Source organism: Trifolium pratense, linkage group LG4 (assembly GCF_020283565.1).
Source record: "Trifolium pratense cultivar HEN17-A07 linkage group LG4, ARS_RC_1.1, whole genome shotgun sequence".
Lineage (NCBI taxonomy): Eukaryota > Viridiplantae > Streptophyta > Magnoliopsida > Fabales > Fabaceae > Trifolium > Trifolium pratense.
The window spans coordinates 13667538-13686916 of record NC_060062.1 but is presented as its reverse complement, the minus strand read 5'-3'; the positions used below and the strand labels follow the sequence as shown (position 1 = coordinate 13686916).

General features: G+C 31.5%; 3 protein-coding genes across 5 annotated transcripts; 2 read left to right on the top strand and 1 right to left on the bottom strand.

Moving 5' to 3' along the window:
* The first annotated feature begins 1961 nt into the window (after window positions 1–1961).
* LOC123920291 (RING-box protein 1a) lies at window positions 1962–5017 on the top strand. The gene is made up of 5 exons (XM_045972555.1): window positions 1962–2164; window positions 2269–2319; window positions 2426–2485; window positions 4615–4686; window positions 4784–5017. Exons 1-5 carry the CDS (start codon window positions 2032–2034, stop codon window positions 4819–4821), a joined length of 354 nt encoding a protein of 117 aa, XP_045828511.1. The 5' UTR covers window positions 1962–2031; the 3' UTR covers window positions 4822–5017.
* A 5937-nt stretch (window positions 5018–10954) lies between these two features.
* Window positions 10955–12470, top strand: LOC123920290 (vascular-related unknown protein 1-like). Of its 3 annotated transcripts, none has more exons than XM_045972554.1 (4): window positions 10955–11412; window positions 11942–12010; window positions 12114–12294; window positions 12357–12470. In XM_045972554.1, exons 1-3 carry the CDS (start codon window positions 11080–11082, stop codon window positions 12273–12275), a joined length of 564 nt encoding a protein of 187 aa, XP_045828510.1. In that variant the 5' UTR covers window positions 10955–11079; the 3' UTR covers window positions 12276–12294; window positions 12357–12470. The 3 variants fall into 3 exon arrangements, with proteins under 3 accessions (XP_045828510.1, XP_045828509.1, XP_045828508.1); XM_045972553.1 differs by having other exon boundaries at window positions 12114–12305; window positions 12368–12470; XM_045972552.1 differs by having other exon boundaries at window positions 10957–11412; window positions 12114–12441.
* Window positions 12471–17743: 5273 nt separating this feature from the next.
* On the bottom strand, window positions 17744–18319 carry LOC123922141. Its single transcript, XM_045974886.1, has one exon. It carries the CDS (start codon window positions 18317–18319, stop codon window positions 17744–17746), a length of 576 nt encoding a protein of 191 aa, XP_045830842.1.
* Between the last annotated feature and the right edge of the window lie 1060 nt (window positions 18320–19379).

Below are 19379 nucleotides of genomic sequence, written 5' to 3'. Positions count from 1 at the left end.
AGGTTGGTCCGAACGGGCTTCAGATTTTCTTGGGTAGGCCAAAAAGACCATATTTAAATACAAGTTCTAGAAACACCACCTAATCCCGTCCATATACGTACCCAGGGGCGGACCTCTTCAAGGCATTGTGTGGCTATAGCCAAACCAGCCCAGCCCAATTTTTTTCTAAAATAAATAAATATTTTATAAATAATTTTAGGTCATTTTGTATATATATTCGTACAAATATTAATGTAAATATTGGTTAAGAGTTTAAAATTGATGACTGTAAGTCCCTTGTACATATATTAGTTTAATTATTAGTGCAAATATTAGCTTCTAGTCTATTATTGATGATTTCAAGTCTTTCATTACATGTAAAGTATTAAGTATTATTTTAAACTATATATAGTTTAATTTTATAACAATTAACTTTAACTTTGACAAAAAAAGGTAAATAAGTAATTGAGGTTGTAGTATTGGGTAAAATTATCAATTCAACTGGAATATAAATATGAAATGGCATAATTAATATTTAATTTTTTGAAGTAAGATAATACGAGTAAAATTGAAATAAAAATTAATAAGTTATAAACTAATTGAATTAGTTTATCAAAATAAACTATATGCTAGTATTATTTTGTGTTCTATATATTTTGGTCCTAGGTAGAATCTTGTGAAGACTCTAACAGTAGTGATATGCATGATTTAACAATTATAGTCTTTTTCTTATTCGAATAGAAATTTTGTGTTTTTTTTTAAAGAAATTTTATAGTTCGTTGATTTGTTGTTCTTTTTTTGGATATACATGTTGTATTAGTAAATCTCATATATTGTTTGTTGTTCAACTGAATTATCAATGAATTTTTTTTCGAGTAGTGCCTAAAATTTTTAGCCCCCAGTTATTTGTGTCTTGGTCTGCCCCTGTACGTACCGTAGGCTTGACGGGTTGCATATATTAATTTTTAATTTTTTTTTGACAAGTTTAAAAAAAATAATGTTACCAAAATAAATTTTAATATTTGTTTACTAGACCACGGATGAAGAAACACATGAGGAAGAGTGATTAAAATAAATTGTGAAAAATGGAAATGGATAATATGATGCGCAACTTTAGAATAATTGAAAGTGAAATAAAAGAAATTGTGAGTTCCAGGAAGAATTATGAAATAATTACAAGTCATATTTTACTAATCAAGTACAATCATATATAATTTATTGTAAGGATTAAGGTGTTAACCAATGAAACCATTATATTAAGTCATTGTATGGTACATAGTTTAGTTTTTATTTTAAATTTTTTGGGGTTTATTTTACTTTACAGGGGAACTGACTACTTGTGACCCATGCGGACTAGCCTGTATTTAAATGAGTTATTTTGAGCCAGGCTAAAAAATTGTAAAACAATCCGGGCAAATATTTTAAGGCCCAAATTCTATATTTATTCGAGTTTGACGAACCGATCCATACTGATTAGCCCATTTTAACAACTCCAACCCCGAACAAACTAAAGATATAGACAACTGAAATTGAGTCGAAATTAGAAATTAAATGGTTATGATTTTATCGATTTGGTGATTTTCGGCCCAAATCAAATTGATTGTCAGGTCTACTAGTTAAAATTTTCAATTAATAAATTGGTAGTAGTTCACACTAATCTAAACCTAACTAACAACCCTAATAAGATTTAGGACAAAACTTATATGCATTTCTTTAGATGCAGTTTTTCCTGTTCTTCTCACAAAAATGTAGTTATTTATATTTTTTAATTAAAAAAAGAAAAAAAATTGTTTTTAAATAAAAATAACTTCTCCCATGTATCTAGCACAATAAGAACTATGTAGATTATCAAAAAAAAAAAAACAATAAGAACTATGTATATACACAAGTTTGGTCCTAAGATTTATTAAAAAAAACAAAAAATTTATTCAAAAAAAAAAAAGATTTGGCCCAACCCATTTAAAACACTTGCACACTAATATTTGAATTGAAAATCTAGAACAAACCAAACACAAACAGAATCATCACACACAGTTGCGAGAGAAAGAAACAATGGCGACACTTGATTCCGACGTGCCTATGGTTCCCGCCGGCGAGGCTTCAAGCAGTGGCGCCGGTCCATCTTCCAAGAAACCCAAGCGATTCGAGATCAAGAAGTGGAACGCTGTCGCTCTCTGGGCATGGGGTTAGTTCTTCTTTTCGATTTCATTCCCAAATCTAAACCCTAATTTTTCACGATTTTGTTTTTTCCTCTAATTTTTGAATCCATTTTGATTCTTTGATTTGAAGATATCGTTGTTGATAACTGTGCTATATGCCGAAACCACATCATGGATCTCTGTAAGTATGCTATTTTAGGCATCGAGTGTACCCTAATTTTGAAATTTATTCTTCAATTATTCGCTTTTGGTTCGATTTTTGAGTTGATTCGAGTTTCTGGTTTTAGGCATCGAGTGCCAAGCTAATCAGGCTAGTGCTACTAGCGAGGAATGCACTGTTGCTTGGGGTATGTTCCCAAACCCTCTTATTGTTTTTTGGTAATCGATTATTTATGTTAATCTGTCATCTCTTAGGCTTTGAAGCTAGATCAAATTTTAGGAGTAAGGAATATTATTAAACATAGAAATTGTTTTAAAACTATATTTATAAGAAAAAGTCGTTTGAATCAACCAAATTCTTACTGGTTCTGTTTTTGCAATGTTGTGCGGTGTAAGATTGTTGATAGGTTGGTGGTTTTAATTAATAGTTTTTGATCTTCCATTAGGAATAACCTAATAAGTGTGGTTAACTCTATTTTGAATATAAGTTGTTGAGTTAGGCTTAGTTTGGATTGGTTTCTTGCTTATTGAAGATTTTCAAACTTAGATAAGGAAGCTTCTAAAATGGTTGAGGTGCTATGACATGACTTATCAGTTTATAAGAAAAACTATTGTTTAAAAGACTCAATTCTTACAAGGGGATTTCAAGATTTTTCCCCATGATTACTTGTTATGAGTTTCATCCAAACTAGCTCAGAGTATTTTGATTTTTCTAAAATTATCAAAGACTCCCACTCTTGTTCCTATGCTGCATTTTACCTTTTTTTGTCTGTTCAATTCCTTAAATTGAAGCAAACCCTAGTTTTTATATTTAGTGCTATCTTCTAATTGGGCTGCGTGACCTTCAGGATGCGCTAATGGTTCAAATTGATGTGGCCTTTTGGTTTGTTAATTAGATTAGCTGTTCTTCTTATCCCAATATACAAATTTTACTCTGTCTATTTCTCTCTAAATCAAAATTACACAATAAACAAATCATGCAGAATATACATATTCTAAGTGAAACTAAGCATGCTACAATCAGAACGCTTCTCTGAGGAAATATTGAAACATATCTTCCCCCATAGGAGTTTAACTTCAAGCAATTGTGGATATAAAACAAATAAATTCTTATGGAGAACCATTACATCAATAGTGATTTCCTAAATCTCAATAGTAAACACAACAACATGCTTTAATTCAGTGAATATCCTAAACTGACCCAAAAGGAGGAGTTGTTTTCAATCCACTTTGAAGCCAATGAAGATGTTTAAAGTTATTGATAGTTTGTTACGGTAATATGGCCCTGTTACTACTCAAACATTTGCAATTTGAATCTAAAGTTTTCTTTCTATTTTAACCTCTCCCTCTCTGTCCTATTTTTTATACTGAGGAAGGGATGATGTCTGATCAATGAGCATTTTCCTTTCCTTTCCCTTGTAGAATGGCACACAAGATAAATTCTACACTATGCACTTTCCCATTTGTTCCGCTCGTAGTTCATAGGTCTTTGATAGGTAACCCCTTTATGGGACAGTGTAAGTGGCCTTCCCCTTTAGACCTTTCCATCATTTACACTTGGTGGGACGCTCATGAAACAAGGGAGCTAAAAATTGACAACCAAGCCTGATATTCACCACGGCCAGAAGTTTCCTTAGGCGAGTGAATTTAGAACCACTGTTGTTAGTTTTATGCACCGGAACCCTGGTGGAATTTTAATAATGGTAGTATCCTCTAAAGACTATTCACCTTGAGGACAAGGTCAATTGTCACCGACAGAGTATTGGTAGGTAACTCTTTATGGTTAGTTAGTTAGTAGCTGATTTAGCGAGATATTTAGGGGAAATAAGGAATGTTGCCTTTAAATACAGATGAGAGATTAGAGAGGGATTTTATCTTGCCATTTGGGAAACATTGGGAGTCTTTGGCGGTCTGTAATTCAAATATTTGCTGTATTGTTGTGTATTGAGATGGATTCTTCCGTATATAGTACTATTTTATGCAAATCCCCTCGATCTTGCTTTAAAATATGCATTCATTGTTCATTCCAAAAAGAAAAATCTATTGTAAAGGTATTGTTCTGTAGTTAATTAGTTGTACATATACGTTTAGAAAAATCCATTGGAAAGGTATTATTCTGGTGTCAAATCGTTATTCATATGGAATACAATATAGTGCTTACAGATCAGGTCATTTCTTGAGTAAAATTATTGTGCTATTACAGTTTGTGGGATGTATTTCATTGAACAATTAGAAATTATTGAAGTTGTGAAGGCTTATTTAGTTTCTTGTTAGCTCATGCGGGATTACTCACACTATTGCTTGCTCTGGTGTACAGGGGTTTGTAACCACGCTTTTCACTTCCATTGCATTAGCAGATGGCTCAAGACTCGGCAAGTTTGTCCTCTAGGTATGCATAATTTCTTTCACATCTCTTTTACTGTTCAAACCACACACATTGATAGAAGTTCACTTCTTACTGAAATTGTTTTGCTTTGATGGTACAGATAACAGTGAGTGGGAGTTTCAGAAATATGGCCACTAGCTCTTCAACATTGGTGGAGCTCCTTTGACATATGGGCTGTCTATCCTAGCTTTTGAAAATCTACCGTTGTCTGTTATTTTATTTTGCTCGTCTACTGGATTTATTATCTTCAAGAAAGCCGTTTGTTTATTGGATTTTGGTACACACAATAGGAACATGTAAAGTTTTCTTTTATTGTCTTGATTAATGTTTTTCATTTGCTCCTTTTGGTTGGCTGTGTGTTCTCGAGCAGTCTCTATTCGTTCGTTTTCCTGCTTGCATCGACAATTAAATTTCATTTGAGCATATTTGCAGTATCAATCAGCTATCTTTTGTTAATGTTTATCACTAGGACAACCGAACCAAAAATACCGAACCATTAATTCAAAGATGGTTATTTAACTGTGAACCGAACCGCTAAAACTAAACCGAACTGTTTTGAACCGAACCACAATACTCAAAATTAAAAACTCAACTTAAACTTCTCTTTGCAAGGGTTCTCAATTTCTCTGTTATCAATTCTCAATTGCTGTAATAATGGTTATAATATTGATTATATAAGCATATAACTAAACTAAAACATCTAGATGTAATACCAGGAGAAGATTATATTATCCATTAACTGATATAATCAACCACAATGAGTTAATCTTCCAAAGTAAATTAAGCAAGCAAAGACAAGACAAGCGACAAAATTGTTAATATCAAATGAATTAATATTACCACAAATTAGGAAGAGGAATATTCAAGAGAAGTGAATAGTACTGGAGCTGGATTCATCATTTCCTTTGCCTTGAACATGTGCGACTTTCTTCTTCTTCTTGTAAGGTATACCTCAAGTGCATAATCAGAAGGATATTTGGGATTGTGATTTTTCTGGTGACAGATCATGATCCATCAGAAAAGGGGTGTCAATTTCCTGTGGTGATTTTTCATGGTTCTTGTTTGGTGCTTCACAACGCAGTTTTAGCTTTTGTTATACATTTTTTTTTCTATGGTACAGTTTGTTTAAGTTTGGTGTAAAAAAACAGCTCGGTTCGGAATTAGTTAACGGAACCATTTCATTCAGTTCGGTTTGGTTTGACACTGAACTTAACAGTTCGGTTATTAAGAACCATTGTTATGGTTCGGTTCAATTTTTTAGCCGAACTGTGAACAGTTCTATTTATCACACACCTGTTAGTGTGCGGACCCACACATTTCAGCCTGGTTCAACTTCCAAATAGACGTATAGTGAGGATCATATAATGGAAATTATAACACAAATGCAAGTGGATAATATGGTGATTTGAATTCTCTAACCCTAAATGTCATCGCTTTTTCTCTTCTTCTTAATCTACTAGAGAGGGGTGATTTATGGTCAATTTAGGCCTAAAATCACCCCTCCAAATCGTTTTTCTTTCTATTTTAATTATTAAGTGTGATTGCCACATATATATTTAGTATTTTTTTTGTTTGTTTTTGTGATTTCATCATCTTTTGTTTTGATTTGCCCGTCTTAGTGCGGAGTATTGTTATTCCGTCTTAATGCGGAGTATTGTTATTCCGTCTTGGTACGGTGTTCATTTGTTTCAGGTTGAAAGATTAAGGTTGATTTAATGCAGATTCAATCAATGACTTTTGTGCCATCAACGCTACAGATCCGGAAACATGAATATTCCAGAAACTTCAATATAGTCAAATATGCAGGCTTATGAAATATGCCTTTTTATGCTATTAACACGGATGCAGTGAGTTTGTTCGTAGATTAATCCTTTTTGTTTTTAGCGATTTTGAATTTGTATTATATCGATGTATTCTTATCCATTTGAATGAATACATTTTATTTAGTAAAAAAAATATGGTGATTTGAATTATTAGGCTTTGAAATCACATTAGGTGTTTTTACATTAGATTTTACTTATCCTTAGTAACTAGCTTAGAATTCTCGTTCATTATTAAATTTTTATGTTTTACTATGATCTTTTGAATAAAAGAAATAAATAGATGTAGAAGAGCTGATATTGGAAACTATGGAAGTAACAGAAAAGAAAAATCAACATGATTTATGGAACTTGGGTAGAGAAATTTTTTGGATAAAAGTGCATGGGAGTTGCATATTTTGCTTTCTGAGAGTAAATAAAAACTTCTTAGAGTTAACTATACATTTGGCCCCTTGCGTTTATTTTAGATTTTAATTTGGTCCTTACGTTTAAAAAAGTATCAATTTGGTCCCCTACGTTTATTTTAGGTTTCAAGTTAGTCCTTTCCGGCAATTTTATCATATGCGGCGGCCAATTTGCATATGTGGACAGACACGTGACACTTGGACACACTAACACGTGTACTGTTCAAACGGTGTTAGTGACAAAACTAACGGAAATGACTAACTTAAAACCTAAAATAAACATAGGAGATCAAATTGATACTTTTTAAACGCAAGAGATCAAATTGAAACCTAAAATAAACGTAAGGGACCAAATGTGTAGTTAAGCCAAACTTCTAATAAATGGCTGTAAATCTATATATATATATATATATATATATATATATATATATATAAAGTTTTGGTGTGGATTTTTTATAATACCAACAATACCCTTAATTTTTTTATTTTTTTAGCAGCAAAAATAACATAAGACACACATACTGCCATACTGGCGCGGAACGCGCCTGTTTGACCGCTAGTGATAATAATTGTTCACAAAATTATCTTAAAACATTCTGCTCCATCCAGCTCTTTGAATTCACTTGAAATCTATTGAATAAATTTGTAGGATTGAATCATGATCATATACTTCAAGTAAATCCCTTGAATTTAATCTAGAAAAACTTGTTAGTGCTTATTGTTTAGAAAAATTATTAGCAAAACAAAGGATGATGACGCACTGTCACATGTATTTTTTTTTGTCTTGTCATGTTACCAATCAGTTTTTTTTTTTAAAAAATTAATTAATTTTTTCCAGATTGTTTTTTGGCAATCTCATTCCCAATTAAAAAAAAAAAGAAAAACTAGTTTGTTAAAAATTTGTTTTTTTAGTTTGTTAATTTAATAATTAAAAATTCTAAACTTAGCAAAACAATCATCAGACACAACACTTTGCCCAAATTTTTTTTGTTATGTTTATTAAGTTTATTTTGTTTTTGCGCTTATAAAAAAAAGTTTATTTTGTTTTTTTGTAGTTAAATTAAATTTATTTTTTAGTAAAAATAGGTGCCAGTCAGGACTAAAAGTGTTAATGGAAAAAAATGTAGGATATTTTTTCACCGTAAAAAAAAATATAGGGACTAAAAACGTATTTAACCTATTTAATTATTAACAAACGAAAAAAAACAAATCTTTAACAAACTATTTTTTTCTTTTTTTTTTAATTGGGAATGAGGTTGCAAAAAAAAAATCTGGAAAAAAGAAGTTGAGAATAAAAAACTGACAAAAATTTTTTTAGAAAAAAAAAATTGATTGGTGACATGGCAAGCAATTTTTTTTTACATGTGGCAGTGACTGTCAAAACCAAGGTTGTCAGAACCGGACCGGTCATCGAACTGGCAAGTTCACCGGTTCAAGGTTCAATTGGTCGGATCGGGTTCAATCGGGGTCGAACCGTTTTTAATTAAATATATATTTTAATTAATATATAAATAAATATATATGAATAATTGTTCAATATTTCATAATTTCACATATTAAAAAGATAAAATATCACAAGTCAAAATAAAATAAAATTTATAATTCAAACCAAATGAAAAATAGATGAAAAACAAAATTCTTTCCTATTCTTACGACGTCGTTGTTTTGTTTCAGATTTTTTTAAAAAAAATAAAATTAAAACGACGTCGTTTTGCCCTATTTTATTTTTTATTTTTAAAAAAACTGCAAAACCGCTTGGCCGGTTCGCCGGTTCGACCCGGTCCAATCCCGGTTCACGCGTTTTTTTGCCGGTCGGTTTCCTATCCGTTTTTTGCTCAAAACCGAACCGTTTTCATGACCGGTTCACGGTCCGACCGGTCCGACCGGCCGGTTCGGTCCGGTTTTGATAACCTTGGTCAAAACAAACTTCAGAGACTAAAACGAAAATTTTGTGAAACTATAGGAACCAAAAACATATTTAACCGTTATTTTTAATATGGGTCAATATATAGGGGCTATACCGATTTGTGAAACATTAACCAGTAAAAAGCCTGAAACATTAACCAGTTCCGATATCAATACATAGCGGCCATACCAGTTTATGAGAAAAACGGCGCTATGTTTAGCATAGCGAAGTCAAGATTGGCATACCAGCTTTCGTATCGGATAGCCAAAATTCTGGTATAGCGCCATACCTTGGATCTTAACCAGTTTCGTGTTGGTTCTTATGCTGGGCAGAAAGTCAAAGCTGTTTCCTCAAAGAAGAGGGCTAGGGAAAATGAGGGGGACAAAGCTCATGTCAAAAAATTGAAGGGTTCTACTGGGGATAGTGATTAGGGTAGTGATATTAGCAAAAACATATTTGTTCTAGTGCCTCTAGTATTTGTTCTGTTTGCTTGTAATATCTATATGGTGCTTCTAGTATGAACTAGCAAAAACATATATGTTCTGGTGCCTCTAGTATTTGTTCTGTTTGCTTGTAATTTCTATATGGTGCTTCTAGTATGAACTAGAACAATTATGTATAGCATTTTTGCTGATATGCCTAGCTACCGGGGAAAACCCGAGTTGAGTGGGTTTGAGTTTTCCCCAATTTCAAAAGATGAGTTTGGGCGGGTAATGGATACATTGATACCCACCCCGCTTATACTAAAAATTAGATTTCACCTCTTTTAAATTAGAAACACTTAAACAATCTCTTAAATTATGTTCATATATTTATTTTTTATTTTAATTTGAGTATTAAACAAACAATTTTCTCCGGGAGTAGCTTTCGCTTCTGTTTAGTCTTTTTGTTTTGTTTTCTTTATTGTAACCAAAAAAAAAAAAACAATTTTCTCTATTTTTTTTCTTTATTTAAAAAAATATTGTTGAGAGAATATAATTTTGGACATTTAACTTTTTTTTTTTATAAAAAAAGTACTAAAATATAATCTAAATTCATGTGGAAAGAGGCGTAATGGGATACCCGAACCCCGTTGGATATGAGTTTGGGATTATCATTTTTATCCCCGCTCGAATTTGGAATGAGTTTGGGAAAACCCGAACTTTATGAATTTAGAGAGGCCAAAACCCGTCTCCGCCCCGCCCCATTGCCATGCCTAGATGGAACCTTAAATAAAGAAAGAAAATAAATTGGAATAAAAGACAAGACATATTTTAGAATAACAGACAACCATCCATAAACAAAAATCTACTATATTCCAACTAGAAAGTTTTTTACGAATACAATCTATCTATGGAGACCAAAAATCTAATCGACCAGAATTACCTCACATTGGAAGACTTAGGTAGATAAAGGGAACCCTTCCTATCTTACAAACATTGAAACTCCATGAATTTTTAAACCAACCCTTTTTTTTTTATGTAATCCTTTCACAAAAGGTCAACCCTATCTCTATCTATAAATTATTTTCCTCATAGCACGTTCTCTCTCTCTCTTTCTCTAGCATTGGTTAGTTTTCGGTTGGAGTTTCAACTGTCTACTTTATTAACTTCCTTACTTAACACCATGTTTGGCCCACCACCCAAAGATTCTACACCATGTTTTCCCTTTTTCTCCATTCTTCATTCACAACTTTCGGTTATAAAATCCCTTCACAAAAGGTTTTCTCAACCTCTTTCCAAACCCAACCAACCACTGAATATATATAATAATACATCTATATAATTAATTATTATATATTATACTTTTTCGGTAGCTATAAGTTTTTTCTCTCTCGATCAATGAGGTATCCTCTGCGTAATTGTAGAAACTAATCTCCCGAATTTTGTGAAACTCAGGCGGCAAATCTCCCTAAGAAATTTAACGTTTAATTATTATATATATTATAGTTTTTCTCTAGATATAAGTTTTCTCTCTCTCGATCAATCAGGTATCCTCTGCGCGTAATTATAGAAACTAATCTCCGAATCTTGTGAAACTCAGGCGGCAAACTCTCCCTAAGAAATTTAACGTTTAATTATTATATATATATTATAGTTTTTCTCTAGTTATAAGTTATTTTCTCCATAAACCCAAGTATACTCTGCGCGCAACTACATAAACTAATCTCTCGAACCTTGTGGAATTCAAGCGGCAAACTCTCCCTAAGAGATTTAACATTTAATTATTATATATATTATAGTTTTTCTCTTGCTATAAGCTTTACTTTTATGTTTTATTATACAAAATGGATCATTCTCTAAAATCATCAAGAGGGAAAGTAGTACCAACCACCACAATCACCACAACCAAAAACAACACAAGTTGTCAAGAAGAAAGTGGATGGACAACTTACTTTGATGATTTCTCAAAAGGTATAGAGCCAAGTTATTGTTCTGGTGGTGGCTCTTCTTTGGTTTCTGATGCTGCTTCTTATGCTGCATGGAAATTTTCTCATCGTCATAATCATGTTGTTGCATCAAAGTTACCTAAGAAGCTATGTTTCAATAAAACAAGATCCAAAATTATTTCAGATGATCCTTTAGAAGACACTGCTAGCTCTCCTGTAAATAGTCCCAAGGTAATTATATAAATTCTTGTGTCTTGACTTATTGTGATGATCAAGGTTTAAAAAAAGAAAAAATTATTGTGATCGCAATCGTGGTTGCAATATATATGGTTTTTGATATGTGTGTGCTCACGGTTAAGGCTGCATCAATTATATTATTTAACCATAATTTTTTACGATATCAAGAATTGCGACTGTAATTGCAGCTGCAGTTTAAAACCTTAATTGTAATTGCAACTCATGGTAAGAATGAGCTTTTATTTAGTTTGTTTTATTTTTTTACTACAAAAATAAAATAAAATTCATGACGAAAATTAGTGTTGGGAAAAATGAAATTCTTCTCTAATTCTTTAGTCACAAAATCTAGTAATGAAAATTTTGTTTTTACATATGAATTATATATTATAGGTAAGATAATTACACATGAACAAAAGATAGCGGAGTTAGAGTGAAATTTCACTTTTCCCTCTCAAATTTACCCTTTCTAATTTATGTTTGTTTTATTAAAGTCATGTTTTTACTATATCATTATTATTTGTAGGTGAGAGACATGAATCCAAATGAAATTGTTTCTAGGAAGATTGATGATCAACTACAAGCAGGTTCTATGGTAAACTTGGATATATTATAATATATGGTTTTCATCTAAAGAGAATATATAAAAACTAATATTAAAATTTGGTTGTTAATATTCCTAACCAATTATTGTGTAGGGTAAGGGGTTCACATCATCAAAGAATCATTCAGAGTTGCTGCATATGGATGATGATATGCATGAATTTGAATTTAATGAAAAGAATATTGATAGCACAGATTTGAAGCAAAGAGGGCTTTGCTTGGTTCCTTTGTCTTTGTTGGTTAATTATATGGGGTGATGATCATGACTGATATTATTCTCTCTCTCTCTCTCTCTCTCTCTCTCTCTCTCTCTCTCTCTCTCTCTCTCTCTCTCTCTCTCTCTCTCTCTACTTGTGAGTATGATCAATATCATAATTTGTATAATACCAAGTACATATAATATATAGTTAAAATGTTGATAAATTAGTGTTCATTACAATTTGTTCTTGAAAGATTTTTTCTTTTTTTTCCTTTTCATTTCCCTCTATAGAAATTAATTTCACTATAAAGAAAAGGAGTACTATATAAGATTCTAACAAATTAATGTAATGTGGAAAGAAAAACACAATTATGGGCTATGATGCACGTGTATTCCATTTGAGGGAGAGTATCAGTATCAGGTACGTACCTGCACTAGTACTAGGTACATACCCGTACCTTAATTTATGCTCATACACATACATTAATTTTTCTAAAAATGCCGTACCCCGAACCGGTACCTGTTTTGGGTACCGTACCCGCACCTAGATAACGTAGCTCCAAGACCACCTGACACCAACCGAGAAAATGAGAGCCTGCGAACTTGAGGCACCCAGCTTGAGCCAATCGTACGCATCCAGATTTGAGAAGAAGTCCAAATTGTTAAAATTAATGTGATTCCAATGACAACTAAAAGGATCACAATCTCAAATACAATGAAGGAATGATTCATCTCGGAGGTCCACATCAAATGCAAGTGGCAAATAAATTTACTTTGAGTGATTGAGTAAAGAGATGGTAGACACAAAATTGTAGAAATGAGACCCTAATTTTAGGAAAATGTTAACATGTGCATCAAAGGCAAAAGTAGAAATAATATATTGAAATTTGTGCATTTAACTTCTTAAACATTAAAAAAAAAATTCTAACATTAAATGAAATTTTCTATATTTAGGACCTTAAAATGTGTCTTTAGTGCACATGTTAATATGACATTTTTTTAAATGATACAAATACTTTTTAAAGTCTAAAATGTAACACGACTTATATTTATATATATATTTTGACTAAAAAAATGTATTCATTCATTCAAATTGAAAACACAAAGATCATTACAAATTCAAAATAGCTAAAAACTGAAAAAGGTGAGGAATCTACAAACAAACTTGCAGCACCTAGATTAATAGCATACAATGACATCATGAAAGTGCCTACAAACAAATACTCTCGAATCTGCAATGTTGACGTCAAAGTCTTCATTAGATCTGTAATGAGTTGAGGTAGATATGTCAATTTGAATCAACGAAACACCGAACTACAATGAAAAACCAATAAACGCCGCACAAGACGACGACAAACACAACGTCACACAAGACGACCACAAACACAACGCCACACAAGACGACGACAAACTTAAAAAAAAAAACGAAGAAGCAAATATGTGAATAATCACTTATTTAAAAAAAAAAAAAAAACAATCTAGAAGGGTGATTTTGGGTAAAAAATTAACCCTAAAACTATCGCTCCTTGATAGATGCACAATAAGAATAAAGTAAAGTATAGGAAGAGGGGGCTGCTGCTGTGTGAGAATAAACTAGATATACGACCCAAGTTTTTTGAAAAAGCATGTTTTGTAATTATTTTTTTTGACTAATAATCATTGTATTAATAAGAAGAATAAATTACTATACACCTAAACTCGGTATAGTCTATATATAATAATTTTTTTTAAGTAGTCTAGTGGGCAGAAATTTTACTCTTAAAGTAAATAACTGAGATGACTAGGGTTCGAACATCGACCCGCTATAATCCAATGTCATGTTAATTGAGTTAAACTCATGAGACATAATATTATTTTTATGAGTGTTAAACTGTGTCTTCGGGGCACTTGTTAAATATACTTAAAAAGAAAATTAAAGATAAAGTTAATGTTAAAAAGAAAATAATCTTATTATACAACAACAAACATATTATAAATCAGTCTCATAAGTCATAGCTTAACTGATAAAAATATCAAAATTGTTAGGTCGGACATCGTGACCCGGATTCGAACCCGGAATCTCACAATCTAAGAAAAAAAAATTATAAATCATATTGTTATATTTTTGTCAAAAATAAATAAAAAAATAATATTGTTTATCTATAATTATTTAAATCGGCCGGCTTATATATTTTTTTGATCTAAAAGAAACATTCTATTAGATGACCTTCACTATCTATTTTTTAAAAGAAACATTCTTATTTTAATTTTATAAAATTTGTGCGTTTGATTCGCTAAAAAACAGGAGACTGGAGAAGACAACTTTTGTTGTACCCTGTTTGATTTGAAACTGCTTATGATTTTTTGTACCCTGGAGAAGACAAATTAGGTAGCAAGGGACACGACAAAAACAAGATTTTTTGTCCCTCACTGAACCGCGAGACAACTTTTTGTCCACAGTACAACTATAAAAAATATGAAAATACCCATTTTATTTTCGAATATAAAAATATTATCGACCTATATCTCTCCGGTACAATTTTATCCTATCCTGTATTATCTTGTTCTGTCCTGTACTATTCTGTTCAGTTCTTATTATTTTACGAATCAAACGACACGTTAAAATTGTAAAGGTCCACCCTTAAACATTCTTTAGAAATCCAATTTATGCAAACCCATACAATTTGAAGGTGCAATTTTCTCTTAATTCGTCTATCTCAATCAAAGATCATATACTACCAAAAAGGGATGAAACAGTTGATAACGATCTCCTTATAATCACATGCCACACCAATATCTAATTAACACTTAATTAATTTATATGGTATAGATTAGACTAATAATAGATGAAGGAATAGGAAAATTCAAATGCATTACGTCAAATAAACATGTGTTGCTGTTGAATTAAAATTGGAAAAAATTGGCTAGTTGTTTAAAAAGACAATTAGTCTGAACCACTTGGCTAATATGATTAACATCACTAGTTAGGTACCCAATCACATAATTAACAACCGCTAATGATGTGATTTTTGTAATGGGGATGGGGTGGTAGATCAAAGGTCTAACTCAAGCTCAAAATTGACAATGGAGGTTCAACCTCCCTTCTTAATATTCCATGAGGTAAGACCAGTTCAAGTCATTGCGATCCATGGTCAATCTCTTCACACATGACTATTTCTATGTATTTCTATACATATATTTTAATTTATTTTTTTAATCAATATTATCCACACACAATTGCAAAGACTAATCTCTCATCTTAGAATTGTTAGTGGAGACTAACTCGGTCTTACAAAATCGGTCTGTAAAAAGAAGATTGTTCTCCCTTATAAACATACGTTGCATAAGAAAATAAGGGTTATAACATATATATATATAGAGAATATATATAGCAAATCTAAAATGACTAAACTACTAACTTAAAACCATAAGTTCAATATCTAAAGCCCAATAATATTATTATCTAACACCTACACTCAAACTCACAATGCATTAACCAAAAACATCGAAAGTTTGTCAAACAAAAAATGAACACACTTAATATTAAAATCTCAAAACATCAAAAAGCCAATAGTGAGAGGGCAACAATCAAACAGAAGAATCAATAGGAGAAACAATCAAACAGAATAACCGATAATGAGTGAAGCAATAAAAAAGAAGGAACCATAGAGAAAGAGGAGAAATCAATACAAAGAGAGTTAGTCAAACCGAAGAGCCAAATAAATCAATAGAAGAACCAACAAGAAGAATGAAAGTTCACTTTGGAAACTAAAATTAGTGAGAAAACACAAGAAAGAGGGGAGGGGGGGGGGAGTCTTTTTTTTTAATTAAACACAATTAAAAATAATGTTCATTATCAAATTATTTAACTTTTGATTAAAACACAAGAGAGTATAAGTTAAATCATAAAAAACTTGGCCGGTGTTATGGAGAAATATTTGTTGGGAGAGATCAACCCCTTAAATGGATTTCAAAAAATTAATGTTGTGTTTAGATAAATTAATGTTGTGTTGCTTGGGTGGTGTGAGTACTACTTATAGTATCTCTTATGCTCTATTCAGGGACGGATGATTTATTTTTGGTGGTTAAATTTTATTCGCATCAAAAGTATTTGTTAGGCCATTACATAGATCCGTCCCTTGTTCTATTTCATCTTTTCTTTTAGGGTCTTGCTAACATTTATACTTAGTACACATGTTAATGTTAAGCAACTCAAAAATATTTTTATATTGAGTATGTTAACATTAGCACTGATCCCTAACTTTCTCTTTTCTTTGATTAATATATTATCTTTTGCTGTTCGAAAATAGAAAGGAAAGACAAGTCCAAATAAATACAAGACTGGAAGAAAAAAAAGCAAATGGGATCAGGCCCATTTAACAAAAAAAATAAAAATCTAACGAGCCTTAAATCATAAATTTAAAGATAATGGTTGAGAGAATTTCTTTGGCACATACCATTTTCTCTCTGATACCATGTTAAGATTCATGATATCAGAGTAAAAGGAGAGAAAAGTTTGAGAAATTTATAATGAAACTAATAGAATTGATACAAATGAATATGTCAAATCACAAATGAGTACAACTTCTATCTTATATACTAACTAGCTAATGAGCCTAACTCTATATAGTTCAACACGGGCACCTTACGAATTTACCAAAATATTCGTGTTAATAGTGGATATATCCTCCAAAGACGCACTATCAATTTTTTTTGTAATGTTCGCTACTTAAATAACGGACGAAATTTATAAATTTTTCATTTTTATTACCTCCACTATTTAAATAGCGGAAGGATAAAAATATTAGGGTGCACGAGAAATAAATAAGGTGGTAAAAGAAAATCTCGATGGTTAAAGGTGGAGAAAAGGATAACTGTGGTTGATTTGTTGCAATTAGCTGCAACATAGCATTGGGATCCAAGAGAGAAATTTTTTATAAGATTTGCAGCTAATTGAAGCCTCACGATTTACTTCTCTATTTAGTCCCGACCAAAAATTAGATTTGAATTATCTCTTGCTCTTCTCTTTTGTCCTCCATGCTCTTTTAGGTCGATATCTCTTTTATCTATTTTTCTCTCTCATTATTACCTCTTCATTTTTTATTTTTTATTTCTCTCTTTTCACAACACAAGTAATATTAAGAACAAACAAGAACAAATATTATATAGGACACAAATAAGTCAGTGAAGGGCGAAAGATCAATCGAGAACAAGAAGATGAGAGTATATTGTATTATTTCTTTCAAGTGTACATAACAATGTAAGTCCTATTTATAAAATACATATAGATAAGTGGACAACAATAAAAATCGGCCACTCGTAATAATTCATAACAACATACATAAAGTTAACATTACTCCTGGATCCTTACCTTCTTTCCGAGAAAGAGAATTTTACTTGTTTACTTTCACTTTTTATTTTGAAATGATCAATGTTTCCGCGTTTTCACTTATTCTGCGTATATTCTTCAACTACGTACGTACACAAGTACGTAATAGTCGAAATTACAATCTCAATAAAAACCACCAATTGAAAACCAACAATCACTCACACCTTCATATTAGTAATGCATAAGGAATCAGTATCCATGGAAGTTATATTAAGCTTGATTTCACAAGCGATATCAACCATAGCCTTAAGCTTAAAAATACGAATCAAATACACTTTCCCGTTAAGTGTTGTCGATGCTGTCATATTGAAAATCTCATCTTCAATGTCTTTCAAAAAAGCATCATTAGATAACAATTGTCCACTCATAAGACCAGCAGTCGCGCTCACATTAGTCGTCGTACGCGCAGGGAGGAACTTCGGTCCAATAGGTACTTTGGCTAGAAGAGTGTGTTTATAATGAATATAACCGGTAGCATTTTTGGTCTTGAAATCTCCATAATTTGGATTCTTAATTGAGATTATCATGTGCATTGGTACACTTTTTACATTCGGGTCGAAAAATTGCATATCTTTAAGACCAATTGGGTAGAGATTTACAATTGGGTTCTGTGGTTTAAAGACTGTAAAAGCTAATACCAAAAGAATAAGAGCAACAAGTATCCAAGAAATTAGAGTTACCAATATGCAAGTTCTGCAGCAACTAGTCTTGGATTTTGGTTCTGAGGAACCCATTTAATTAATCAAAAGTTGTTTTTCTATAGGAAAAATAACACTCAATGAAAATTTGTAACCCTCTATTAGATTATTCTCTTTTGGTTCTTGAAAATTTGTATCACTATATATAATGTGATTCATTTAGTTTTGATAAGGTTCTTTTTCTACGAGGATAAAAAGTTGAACATTATATATACAAATTGATAAACTACCCGGGTCTTACTCTTTGATGTGACAATGTTAGAATATTTTGTAAATGCGGAATACCGTTGAGACATTCTTGTGAATACTAAATCACTTTGACGAGACTCTTGAATTTATGAATATACTATATTAAGGATCGGAGGGAGTAGTAGGTTACTTTTCTATGTGTATGGAGTTGGTTGGATCCCCATCGTTGAAGTAGGTGACGATTAACTGCAAAATATAATTAATTGTCATGTATTTATTCATTATAATTATAACAAGGGTCTTGTTAACATGTGCCCAGGGCACATGTTAAGATATACCAAAATAGAAATTCAACATTTAATGATATAAGAAATTTAATACTTCAAAAGTCAAAATGCACAAATTAGCATTTAATAATTTCTATTTTTGCTTTCTTAACATGTGCCTTAAGGACACAAGTTAACATTCCCCTCGTAACAAAGGAAACATAATTTTATGGCAAGTGTGACATTTGTCGATTAATTAGAGTACTTAGTTTTTTTGAACATTTTATTAATAGTAAAAATTCTTTTTTTTTTTTTTTTTTTGGTATAAGTAAAAATTCTATCTAGAAGGTCAGAACCATCCCTCACTACATCCCTTATTACTAGTACAAAAAGTGCTTATATAGGTTGAAAATGGCTTTATAAATCAGTTGAGAGTCTGATTTAATTCCGGTCAATTTAGTAACTTTTTTGCTTTTAAGTCGAATGTCATCCGATTTGAAAAACATATTAAAATTGGTTCACCTGATTTAAAATATATTTTTAAAATTTATTGACCACATTTAAAATGATTTAGCTTTTAACCATATACAAATCCGATTTAAAATTTGTTACTAAAAAAATCAGACTTTTTTTTTTTTAAT